This window comes from Panthera onca, chromosome D2 (assembly GCF_046562875.1).
Source record: "Panthera onca isolate mPanOnc1 chromosome D2, mPanOnc1 haplotype 2, whole genome shotgun sequence".
Classification (NCBI taxonomy): domain Eukaryota; kingdom Metazoa; phylum Chordata; class Mammalia; order Carnivora; family Felidae; genus Panthera; species Panthera onca.
In genome coordinates, this window is record NC_138349.1 from 28,982,040 (window position 1) to 28,994,483 (window position 12,444).

At 42.0% G+C, this 12,444-nt stretch overlaps 2 protein-coding genes and 1 non-coding gene across 9 annotated transcripts in view; all 3 read left to right on the forward strand.

Annotated features, from left to right (window-relative positions):
* CWF19L1 (CWF19 like cell cycle control factor 1) overlaps positions 1 to 4,778 on the forward strand; it is a 32,288-nt gene extending 27,510 nt beyond the window's left edge. For both annotated transcript variants that reach the window (XM_060641767.2, XM_060641769.3), the window contains 3 exons: positions 806 to 925; positions 1,353 to 1,450; positions 4,343 to 4,778. In XM_060641767.2, the coding sequence (XP_060497750.1) occupies positions 806 to 925; positions 1,353 to 1,450; positions 4,343 to 4,487 (363 nt within the window). In that variant the 3' untranslated portion in view covers positions 4,488 to 4,778. The remainder of the gene's footprint in view (positions 1 to 805; positions 926 to 1,352; positions 1,451 to 4,342) is intronic.
* On the forward strand, positions 458 to 605 carry LOC132685686 (small nucleolar RNA SNORA12). Its single transcript, XR_009613271.1, has one exon. It is a non-coding gene; the product is annotated as a small nucleolar RNA SNORA12 (small nucleolar RNA).
* Positions 4,779 to 7,127: 2,349 nt separating the features above from the next.
* CHUK (component of inhibitor of nuclear factor kappa B kinase complex) overlaps positions 7,128 to 12,444 on the forward strand; it is a 41,640-nt gene continuing 36,323 nt past the window's right edge. For 5 of the 6 annotated variants that reach the window (XR_009612909.3, XR_009612910.3, XM_060641761.3 and 2 more), the window contains exon 1: positions 7,128 to 7,313. Coding sequence is in view for 4 of the 6 variants with exons in the window: in XM_060641761.3 (XP_060497744.1) it covers positions 7,209 to 7,313 (105 nt within the window). In the remaining 2 variants the exon portion in view is untranslated. The remainder of the gene's footprint in view (positions 7,314 to 12,444) is intronic. The other variant, XM_060641764.3, reaches the window with a different exon arrangement.

A 12,444-nucleotide genomic window follows, 5' to 3' on the forward strand; every position in this document is an offset into this window, starting at 1 on the left:
TGAGGACGTGGATGTTGGCAAATATTTAAATGACATCTATTATTTATTATTGAATATTTAAATACAGGATTCCAATCTGAAATGAAATACTTAAAATTTTAATATTTAAATGTTTAATATTGAAAAATACCTACTACAAATTTTCATATTAATATTTGAATAGCGTTCATTTAAAAGGTTAAAGAGCCTCTGGTAATAAATCCAGAGATTCCACAGGGAAGTGCATGGTCCGTATGAGTGGGCCAACACAGTTAGTAAGTGCTTTGTTTAGAAAAGGAAGGGATAGTTGAGGAAGACTTCAGGAAACATTTGGGCCTTGTTAGGTAGAGTTGGAACAGAGTAGGTATTTGTGTGAGGCCCAGCATAAGTGAAGTCTTAAAGGTGAGAAATAGTCCCAGAGCTTTGATGGGGCTATCAGCTCAGAAATTTGGAGACTGTTTATGGATAATTCGTTTGTGGTTGTGGTGGTTTTCTTTCTGGCACATTTGTTAAATTTTCAAATGGGCCTGACGCTGCCACATATATTATATAGGAGCTGGTAAGGGCTTGATGACAGAGAGATCTCTCTCTAGCCTTTCCTGCATCAAGGATTGGCTCCCACATGTGGCAAGCTATCTCATAAGTTTAAGTCCTTACAGACAGGCTGACACAAGCCTGGCTGGCTTGAGGAAAATCTCTGCTGAGGGGTATTTGTCCACCCCTGTGATGGATTTGCTACTTCTCGGGGACTGTGCAGGAGGCACTTCTTCTCTGGGACCTGTACAAAGAGTTTCTCCTATCTACCCGCCTCGCCCCCCCACCTCAGGTCATTCCTGTGCCACTCAGCCGCTGCACTACTGATGACATTAAAGATGCCTTCGTTACCCAGGCAGAGCAACAACAGATAGAACTGTTGGAAATCCCAGAACACTCTGACATCAAGCAGGTAAAACAGGAGGGGAAGGACGTTCCAGGAGTAGTAAAAATGCGGCTTCTGATATGTCGAGCCTGAGGTACTATCAAGGCATTCCAAAAATGTTCAATAGGCAGGTAGACAGTTTGGACCTAGGGCATGGGATGCTGATTAGACTGGTGATGAGGATGGCACTAAAGCAATGCCTTAGTCACTCCTGGGAAGAGCAAAAAATTAGATCTTTCCTAAGGCAGGAACTTCGAAGTTCCACTGGGAGGATCTTCGTACTATCTTTGCAAAACTCTGTTCCACTAAGTACCTTGGGGTCTGTACTGTTCACATCCTTTTTCTTGGACTTCTGGACTGAATTTGTTGCCAAATTAAAGCTTAAAAGAGATGAGCTAGGTTTCACATTTTTAAAGTACTATGAAATGTACTCATACAACTCTGTTCACTCTAGATTGCACAGCCAGGAGCAGCATATTTTTATGTTGAACTTGACACAGGAGAGAAGCTTTTCCATAGAATTAAAAAGAATTTTCCTTTGCAGTTTGGAAGGTTTGTATACTTTTCCTTATTTTAAATGTATTTTCCCAAGATCTATTATGAACAGATTAGTGGGCTGCATAGACAGTTGAATAAAAAGCCAAATAGGAAACAATCCTTGCCCCAAGGAACCTTGTCTTAGGGCAAGTCACATATTTGCTTACGTGGCAGTAATGTAGTGCAGAATGTGAAAAGTACCGTAACAAAGTTCTGAGGAACAGTGGACTTTAGAAATTCAGAAAAGGGAGAGTTATTTCTATTTTGTGAAAGGCTTTAAGAAAAGGTTGACACTGAGCCTGAGAGATTTAGAGGGCAAATGTCGGGGTGTGGGCCTTCTAGCCCAAAGGACTGAAGTGCTACCATTAATTGAGCATATGTACCGTGCCAAGAGCTTTACACGCATTGCCTCATTTAATCTTCCCAATTCTGTAAGGTAGGTACTGTCATCCCACTTTACCAAAATGGAAAATGAGGCTCTAGAGCTGTATCCGTAGAACTTGCCGTGATGGAAATGCTTTATATCTGCACTGTCCTATACAGTAATCACTAGCCACATGTGGCTACTGAGGAACTAAATTTTTAACTTGATTTTAATTAGGATTAAAATTTAAATTGCTATACCTGGCTAGTGATTCCTGTAAGTGGACAATATGGCTCTAGAGGGATTAGGTAGCTTGCCCCTGAGCACATATGGTAGGTTCGAACCCAGGTACGTTGATCTCCTAAACATGAGATTTTAACCTCCTTATTCTGTAGTGTCCTAAGGCCTAGATGAGGCTTCATTTATGTTCCTCATATCAGACAGAACATGACTGTGAAACCATGTAGGGAGTGGCATCAACTAGGCTGACAGAAGACAGAAAGTTGCTGGCTAGAAAGAATAGAGTATGGAGAGCAAAAAATGTGAAGATAGAGTATGGAGAAGCAAAAAGATGTGCAGAACAGGTTATGTGATGCTATTGTCTGATGTGTAGTTGTTTCCTTCCCTAGTCGAAACTGAGCTTTAGGGTGCCTGCGTGGCTCAGTTGGTTAAATGTCTGACCGTTGATTTGGGCCTAAGACATGATCTCATGGTCATGAGATCGAGCCCTGTGTAGGGTTCTTTGCTGGGTGTGGAACCTGCTTGAGGCTCTCTCCCTGTGCTCCTCCACCACTCTCTCTCTCTTAAAAAAAAAAAAAAAAAAGAATTGAGCTTTGAGTCAACTTTGAACCCTTCTTGGACTAACTTGGGAAGCCTCCAAGAGACTGCTACCATTGGGTAAGTCCAGGAAATACAGTTATCTACATTTTCAAAAAGATACTGATAAGTGAGAGTAGGTATGATTAGGGACTTCAAACATCTGACATTATCTTTTGTTGTTGCCTTAGCAACAGATGCAGATGTGGACACTGATGCCATAGGCACATAATTGCAGATACACACTGGCACCTAAGCCCGCAAGAGAGATTCTCTGAATGATTTTGTGCTCATGTTAGTTTGTTGTATTTTCAACATTGACTATTTTTCAAAATACCAGTGTACAGTTATATAGCATTTTGTAGTTAACAAAGTACTTGAAAAGACATTTTTCTCCCCGCTGTATAAGAGAGGTGATTCTGTCTTCATTTTATAGGTGAAAAGTAGGCTCAAGCTTGCCCAGGGACCTAGAACTTGAGCACAGATCCTGTAACTTTTAGAAAACTCGTGATTTATTTTGGCTGTCCTGAGCCAAAGGTGGACACTTGACTAAGCCACTCAGATGCCCCTAAAGATTTTATTTGTTGGGCGGGGGGGGGGGGCACCTGGGTGACTCAGTTGATTAAGCATCCGATTCTTGATTTCAGCGCAGGTCATGATCTCATGGTTCATGAGTTCGAGCCCTCTGTCAGGCTCTCTGCTATCGGCACAGAGGCCGCTTCGGATCCTGTCTCCCTCTCTCTCTGCCTCTTCCCCACTCACACTCTCTCTCCCTCTCAAAAATAAATAAACAATTTAAAAAATCATATCTACTGAATTACGTTTTAAAAAAAAAGATTTTATTATTTTAAGTAATCTCTACATCCAGTGTGGGCTCAAACTCACAACCCTGAGACCAAGTATTATACACTCTACCGACTGAACTAGACTAGCCAGGTGCCCCAAATAGAGTTATTTCTAATATATCAAAATGAGTAAAAATAAATAAAAATGTAGAGCAATGACAATTAGAAGGTAGCCTGTATGTGAGTGTATGTGTTAGTATGTAGTTATTCCTTAGCCTTGAGAGCCAAGATAAGTTGTTGTTGACATTGAGCCTGTGCTGTTGTGCCTATATATGCCTGAGTCCTCTAGGAGAGGCAGAAAGTCAGTGAGATAGGATACTAGGCCTGATCTGCACCATGCCCTCAGCAAACTCATGTTCTAATTGGGATGACAAAACTAGAGTTTAAGACAAGATATATTCATAACTTGTTTGGTGCCTGGATTGTGTTATCTCCATACCTCACAAAACTTTATTGTGCATTTCATAGGTGAGGAAATCAAGACTCAGCAATGAAGTAATCCGTTCAAGTCAGAGACAGCAAGTGGTTGAGCTAGGAATGGAATTAAGCCTCTGATGTTCCTGACACCAGGGCCTGTCTTCTTTGTACTGTGTCAGTATTGCTACTCTAAGTACGAATAATGTAGTTCCAAATTGTTGAAGAGAGAGAGAAATAAATAGGGTTTGAAGGTTTAGGAAGGAGGTAGGACCTGAGCTGGTCACTTAAAATGAGTATTATTTTGATAGAATAGCAGGGATGGCGCTCAGGGCAAGAGAAATGGTCTGAACAAAGAAGAATTTGCATACCTTCTTTGGGTAATGCTGAGGAGAGCTCTCTAGCTGGAGAGAATTAGAGAGAGGAGGGCTTCTGGCTAATACTGTCCATTTTTACTTATTTCTGCAGGGAGGTACTGGCCAGCGAAGCCATCCTTAATATTCCTGACAAGTCTGACTGGAGGCAATGTCAGGTCAGCAAGGAAGAGGAGGAGATGCTGGCTCGCCGCTTCCGGAAAGACTTTGAGCCTTTTGACTTTACTCTGGATGACTAAGCAAAGGGAAAAGGCACTTTATGAACTTGACAGGAAGTAGTAGTAGCCTGTTTTTAAAAGAACTTACAGTCTCCCATGGGGACTGTTTCTCTGCCTCGTTTTTGTGCATTCCCATGGAACCTACCTGCAGCAAGAGGCCTAAGATTGAATATTTTTTTGAAAATATTTCTAGGATGAAAATCCTGTGTTAAAATAAGCACGTCTGTCTTCCTGCTCCAAGTACAGCTTGTGTTAATCAGCATTTTCAAAACCATTTAAACTATCAAATAAAATCCAAATGCTTTTCCACGATGGGAATCATCTTATGTTCATATTACCTATACCACTGAGATGAAGGGGTGTGTGTGTGTGTGTGTGTGTATAATATGGTCTGGGGCTTTAGGCCAGCTGTTATCCCGGGATCTAACAGGTGGCTTCTCCCTGAACAGTCAAGGGTGAAGAAGGACCCAAAGCCTTTGCCATTTTTGTCTTAAAACATTCATCTTATTGATATAAAAGAGCTCTTTCAGCCCTTTAGCAAATACTGAACTCCTATGTGCCAGGCATTTTTCTAGGTTCCAGGAGTATGGTCATGTCCCAACATGGTCCCTGTTATCCCAGAGTTTACAGTCTAATTGGGAAGAGAAGGGACAGATTTTAAGAAAAGAAGTTCTGCTTCTTTGGATGTGTTGAGTCATAGTATGTTGTCAGGCAGTTCTAAATGCATGGAGACCTGGGTTGGTGATAGTGCTTGGGGATCATCAGGGCATAGGCCGTAGCTGAAATGATGACAATGATGAAAATAAGGGTGAGTACAGTCCTAAGATGAAGACGACTCCTAAAACGTATCCATGTTTAGGGGGTCCTTGGAAATAGAGTGATCCACAAGTACATGGAGAAGAGAGAGGGAAGGATCACAGGGGAATGCTAGCTCTTGGAAGCCAAAAGAAAGATAATTGTTCCTTTATATTGGGACATTTATGGCCCAGACAGTGTTAATCCTCAGAAAATGTCTCTAAGGTAAGTATTGTTACCTCCATTTTACACATGAAAAAACAGACTCTCAGAGTTGGAAGATCATGAAGCCTGATGCTAACCATCCCAGGATTTAAAAACAAACTATGCAGCATCCCTGAGAATGGGGATGTTCAAAGAGTGAACTATGAGAAACAACCTGGTTCCTGAAAATATGGCTACTTTAGGGTCAGCCGCTCATCAGTATCCTCAGGTCCTCAGCATCCCTCCCTAGCTTTTCCAAGCGAGTGTTCCAAGAATTTGGCCCCACCAGTGGAGATCAGACACACTCCCATGCCAGCTTGCAGTACACCTAGCAGACAAAGGGCTTTACACTGTTAGGGGCAATTGGTACTACAATTTTCTGTGCAGTCTGCCCAACTCCATGTTTGGGAGGTACCATTTGCCATCACTTCCACATCTGATACTCCAGCTCCATGGCAACTAAGTACATGTGGGCCCCCAGAATCTGCCACCACACGTAAACAGCATGACATGGTTTGTGCCATGCAGTGCTTGACATTCGGGTTGCACTATTCAGGGATTCTGAATCAGTAGACGCATGTACTCTGCCAGAAGCCAATTCAATGCTTTCAGAGCAGCCAGCAACGCTGGTGTGGTGTACATGCTGTATCCACCTTTATGCATCTCAGGATATGACCGACCTCTGTTGTGACACAATTGTGGGTCACAAAATGTTAATTGGAGTTTAAGTACTGAGATCACCACACGTGGGGCTGTGCAAACCATGGTCCAAGCGCACATGATCTCAAAGGGGTTCAAATGACCACCTAACGCAACTGATAACAGTTCTCTTCAGAGAACTGGACTCCACCCTGATTGTTATACTTGGAGTGACAGACTAGATCCCCAAGTTCTGTGAGGCTGAGGCATATGACCGACTCAGTGAAGATGGAAAGCTGGTTCTTCTATGCTACAGCTATCCACCACTGGGAAGCACTTCTTGTTCCACCAGCAGCATTCCTGCAGCTTGCCTCTGAAGCCCTGCATCACACATCAAAAACAATCCCGCAATGAGCAACTACCGCGCTGGCAAACCCATAAATGGAAGACTGCTTGACTGCAAGTGCTGTGAGGAATTTAGGGGAAAGCTCCGGAAATCAGGAGTTACATTCTTTACTCAACAACAGCGTCACATCCTTGTCTTTAGTGATTTCCTGGAACAGGTGTACAAAGAGCTGAGCCTGACTTGTCTATGGCAGATGATCAGTCATTAAAAAATAAACGGACTATAAAACTTAATGCATCAGTGGGCCTACTAGTGCAGGATTCTTTCTAGTTTTTCGGATTCCGCAACATTTGAATCATTGGTGGTTTTTGCCAACGCCAGTTCAGCGGGTGGTGGTTGGAGGATAGATGGCAGAGGTTTGAAGAAAGGTAAAATGTACACGGGGTGGAGACGATGTGAAATTTAGAAAATGACTTGAAAGGATTGGACAGCTTATGGTTTTGAAGACTCGAATAACAAGTGGGTTCTCTCAGCCAGGAAAATGCCCAGAGGGCTTAACGGATTGAAGCCGACCTCCCACACTCCCTCTCTGGTCGCTAGCTGGCCCGCCTCCGGGAGAAGCCGGGGTAGAGCTTTTCCTGTGGCCGTTACCGGAAGTGACGCATACTTCTCGCGAGAAGAGAGACGCGCGAGCCTCGGCTGCCCGGAACCGGCCTCGGAACAGCGGCGGAACCTGAGGTCGCTTGCCCTCCCGCCCCATGGAGCGGCCCCCAGGGCTGCGGCCGGGTGCGGGCGGGCCCTGGGAGATGCGCGAGCGGCTGGGCACCGGCGGCTTCGGGAATGTCTGCCTGTACCAGCATCGGGTGAGGTGGGGCGCGAGAGGGAGCGGCGGTGGGTGTTTGTCAGAGCGTCTTTGGGACACAGTGACACTCAGTACATGAGGGATTGTCGGTGAGCCTTTGGACAGCACTGTGGTCCGGTGAGCCTGTGTGAGTGAGTGTGTGATACTGTGCTTGCGAGTCTGGTGACTGAGTCCGAGGTTGTATCCGAGGTCCTGGGTCAGTGTGTGTGAGATAGAGCTCTGAGGGGGAACTTTTGGTACGGATGTCAAGATGTGAGAAATTGTTTACCGGGTGTGACGGTGCGTATGTGTGTCTCTGAATGTAGAGTGCCGGGGTGTGCGAGGCAGATGCACATAAGGCTTTGTATTGTGAGCACGAATGGGTGAGGAAGGGGGCTGTCTGTTGGAATGTGCGTGTTCATGCGTGTGCTTGGAGGCTACTTGATATCTGTAGGGGTTTGGAGTAGACAAGGAAGGTTTCATGGTGGGTCCCCAGTTAAGCTTTTGGAAGCATCGGGTAGGCTTCAGATTTGGGGATGCCTTCTGGGTAGGGAACAGTGTGAGGATCAGCTGGTGAAATGATCATGGCTTCCTAAGGGAAGGAAGTAGATTGGGTGTGAGGTGCTCTAGTGGGTGGAAGACAGGTAACATCAGACTCAAGAATTTTGCTTTGATTTAGTTGTAAATGTTTAACCATTGTAGCAGGAGTTAATAATCATGTTTGAGCTATGCATCTTTCGACATACCTATAAAAGCTATGAACCCTTTCCCCAGAAAAATGAGCAATTGCACATCCCCACCACCTAACGCATTGCCCTTTGAGGAGGGTCATGCTCTTCTGAATAACGTATAAACCTTTTAGAGATATAGACCCTTGACTAATAATCCTTGCAGGATAGCCTTTGTTTTGTCATCTGTAAAATGGTTATAATAATTATGTACATCATGGGCCTGAGAGTTAAATAAGATAATGTTTGTAAAACTAAGTACAGAACCTGGCCTAAGATAAGCCCTCAAATGTTAGCTCCTGCTGCTGCTGTGTTGTTACTATTATCATCATCTTAACCATTATTAATGGACCTTAAAAAAGGAAATGTCCAGATAAAAGTGGTGTTCCTGGAAGTGTTTGTTTGTAAAAGGTAAATCTGAGTGAAAAACATGGGACAGGATGAGCAATGAAAATATTATTAAAATGTTTGCAATCGGCCTGTGAATAGAGACTTGAATTCAAGATTTGCTGTCTTAAGGAGTAGGGGGGGGGGGGCGGAGATGGGAGTATCTGGGAGGAATAGACATGCTTGTGGGGCACAGTGGCAAATGTCACTGATAGAACTGAGGAAGTTTTGTGAAGCAGCTTTCTAGATTGAGCATAGGAGGCAATCTTGGAGAGAGGGAGAATGGGAGGTGGAGGACTAAGGCATTAAGCACTTTGACAGCAAGATAAGCAGTAAATTTAATAATTTTCACCGTCAGAGAAGACATAAGGCACTCCAAGAGAGAAGGGGGAGCCAAGTACTTCCAGTGGAATGTTGCCTGTGGCCTTGTTATCTAAGCCTGGTCATAAGAAAAGAAAAAATATATCCTTATTAGCATACTTTTGTGACTGCTTTTCTTGGTCCCTGACTGGGGATAGATCAACACAGCACTTTTTTAACAAAGTTGTGGTAAAGTATATAATGTAAAATTTACCGTTTTTAGCTATTTTTCAGTGTACAGTTCAGTGGCATTAAGTACATTCACGTTGGTGTGCAACCATCGCCACCATCCATTTCCAGAACTTTTTCATCTTACCAAACTGAAACTCTGTACCCATTAAACAATACCTCCCCATTTCCTCCTTCCCCTGCCAGCTAGCAATCACCTTTCTACTTTCTGTCTCTATGGAATTCACTACTTTTTTTTTAAGTTTATTTATTTATTTTGAGAGAGAGAGAGAGAGAGAGCGCGCGCGCGAGCACAAGAGCAAGCAGGGGAGGGGCAGAGAGAAAGGGAGATAGAGAGGATCCCAAGCAGTCTCTGCGCTCCCAGCACAGAGCCCGACGTGCGGCTTGAACTCACGAACCGTGAGATCATGACCTGAGCTGAAACCAAGAGTCGGACGCTTAACCAACTGAGCCACCCAGGTGCCCTAGAATTCATTACTTTCTAAATGGAAGAGATTTGGGTTCTTCTAGAATCTTAGAAATCTCTCAGGAACTTTCCACGTGTCTAGACTGGCCCTTCCCCCAAACTGGGACATTTGATGCCTGGACCTATAGTGAAAAGAGAAGAAATACTCTGTGCTAACAGCATCATTACTTTTCCAAGCCAGACTTAGAATTGGCCCATAACAAATTTCAAGATCCTTGGGTTTTAGTAGAAGCCACATCTCAGTATTTTATCTACATCACTTAAATCACAATGAGGAAGAGAAAAGGATATGAGATGGTTTATTTATCTGATTATTATGCTGGGTGCTGATGGTACCCAGGTCAACAAAAGTAGTATTTGCTGCCCTTAAGTAGATTTCAAGTGTAGTGAGAGGGGCAAATACAGAAACACTCAAGTACAATGTGGTAACCTATATAACAAAGGTATTTATAAAGTTATATGGAAACATGACAAAAATAACCAAAGAATTCTTCCTAGGGAACAGAGTAGCACTTCTCAAAGTATATTTGGAAAAACTAATCCTGTGAAATGCTTTGAAAAAAGGATACTGTGGTCAAATACATTGGGTAAATGCTGCATGTACTATTGTTTCATTTGGAGAATCATAATCCACATTAGCATCTTAAAAGCTCTGAGAAATATTTTACAAACTAATTTAACTTTGTATTTGCCAATTTTTTATTGTGGTAAAATAGAAATAACGTTTACCATTTTTGCCATTTTTAAATGTACAGTTCTGTGGCATTACGTACATTCGCATTGTTATGCAACAGTCGCCACTGTCTCTGGAATATTCCCATTTTTAAGGGCTTAATGTTGTTCATGGTTGTACCGCATTGTCTCCATGGTGGTAAAAGCTTACATGGGACCCAGCTAGAGCCAGGTGCCTGCTCAAAACAAAAGAAAGATTGAACGGAGTGAGGACTGTAGTTAGGCTAGATTGTAGTGTGTCCCAATTCCTTTCTTCTTTCTCTGTACATGGACTGTTTTATCTCTAGCTTGTTCCCCTCACCATCCCTCTGCTCCCATTTAGAATATTCCATACAACCTATATCTTGCTTCCTCATCCATATACTATATTTTTTTTCCTCCTGTTTGGTCCTGACGGCTATTCCTGGGCTGCATTTTTACTGTTGCCAGAATGTGATGAGGTCTGGCTGTTCCCTGTAATGTGCGTCAGGTTGGACTTAATTTCAGTCAGAATTGGCTAAATGACTAGGCCAAGGCAAGAGCTATTAGGTTCATTTTATAGTTATAGAAACAGAAGTATAACCATTGTTAGTATTTTTTAAATATCATTTGAAATGTAAAGATTAGGAACAAATTTTGGAGTTGTTGTTGTTGTTGTTGTTGTTAGCTTTGGTCATATTAAAACTATTTCTTGCTGGTAAGGCCAGGTGGCCCTGAATTATCCATTTCATTCCAGTTATGCTGAAGGCTGGGGCCCTTGTTAGCTATTTTGACTAAGCCCAAAAAGGAGTTTGTTGGGGAGACAAGTCTTTGTAATTTTCTAGCTGTATATAGGAGACAGTGTTCTAAAGAGAGAGACCTGTAATGGGATCAGCCTCAGTCACTTCGCTTGTGTGCTTTGATGTGTTTGAAATTTGGTTGATTTTTTTCTTCTCAAGCCAACTTAAGACCTCAGAGTCTCACTTTTCATAACTTGTAACTTTTCTGAGTATTTCTAAACAAAAATTGTTAGTTCCCTAAGTACCTTGGTGACAGGTGTGACTTTTTCTTAAATCGCTGAAAAAAGTGAAAGAGGTTTGAGTTCACTCTATAAAGAAGTGTTCATTTAATTCTTATTAAAATCTTCAACTCTAAATATGTTAATACAAGAGGACTTTTCTTTTTTTTCCTCTGAGAGAAAAAATGTATATGTCTGTCTGATATTCTTGGGCATTTGACCTGTTAGGATTTTCTCTCCTGTATTTTTAAAAAAATTTTTTATTATGTTTTTAATTTTAATTTCAGTATAGTTAACATACAGTGTTATGTTAGTTTCAGGTGTACATTATAGTGATTCAACAATTCTGTACATTATTCAGTGCTTATTATGATGTGTACTCTTTAATCCCCATCATCTATTCCACCCATCCCTCCACCCACCTCCCCTTCTAGTAACCATGAATTTGTTCTCTATAGTTGAGAGTATGTTTCTTGGTTTGTCTTTCTTTGCTTGTTTTGTTTCTTAAATTCCATATAGGAGTGAAATCATATGGTATGTGCCTTTCTCTGACTGACATTTCATTTAGCATTATATTCTCTAGCTCCATCCATGTTGTTGAAAATGGCCAGATTTCATTCCTTTTTTTATGACTAATATTCCATTGTATACCACATCTTCCTTATCCATTTACCTATTGATGGACATATGAGCTGCTTCCATAATTTGGCTATTGTAAATAATGCTGTAGTAAACATAGGGGTGCCTGTATCCCTTTGAATTAGTGTTTTTGTATTTTTGGGGTAAATACCCAGTAGTGGAATTACTTCTTCGTAGGGTAGTTCTGTTGACTTTTTGAGGTACCTCTATACTATTTTCCACAGTGGTTGCACGAGTTTGCATTACCACCAACAGTGCACGGGGTTTTTCTTCATCTCCTTGCCAATACTTGTTGTTTCTTGTGTTTTTTATTTTAGCCATCCTGACAGGTGTGAGATGATATCTCATTGTAGTTTTGATTTGCATTTCCCTGATGATGAGTGATGTTGAGCACCTTTTCACATATCTATTGGCCATCTGTGTGTCTTCTTTGGGGAACTGTCTAATCATGTCTTCTGCTTATTTTTTTTTGGGGGGGGGGCTCCTCCTCTGCTTATTTTTTAATTGGATTATTTGTCTTTTGTGTGTTCAAGTATATCAGTTTTTACATGTTTTGGATACTAACCATTTATCAGATATGTCACTTACAAATATCTTCTCCCATTCAATAGGTTACCTTTTAGTTTTGTTGTTTCCTTTGCTGTGCAGAAGCTTTTAATTTTGATACAGTCCTAAT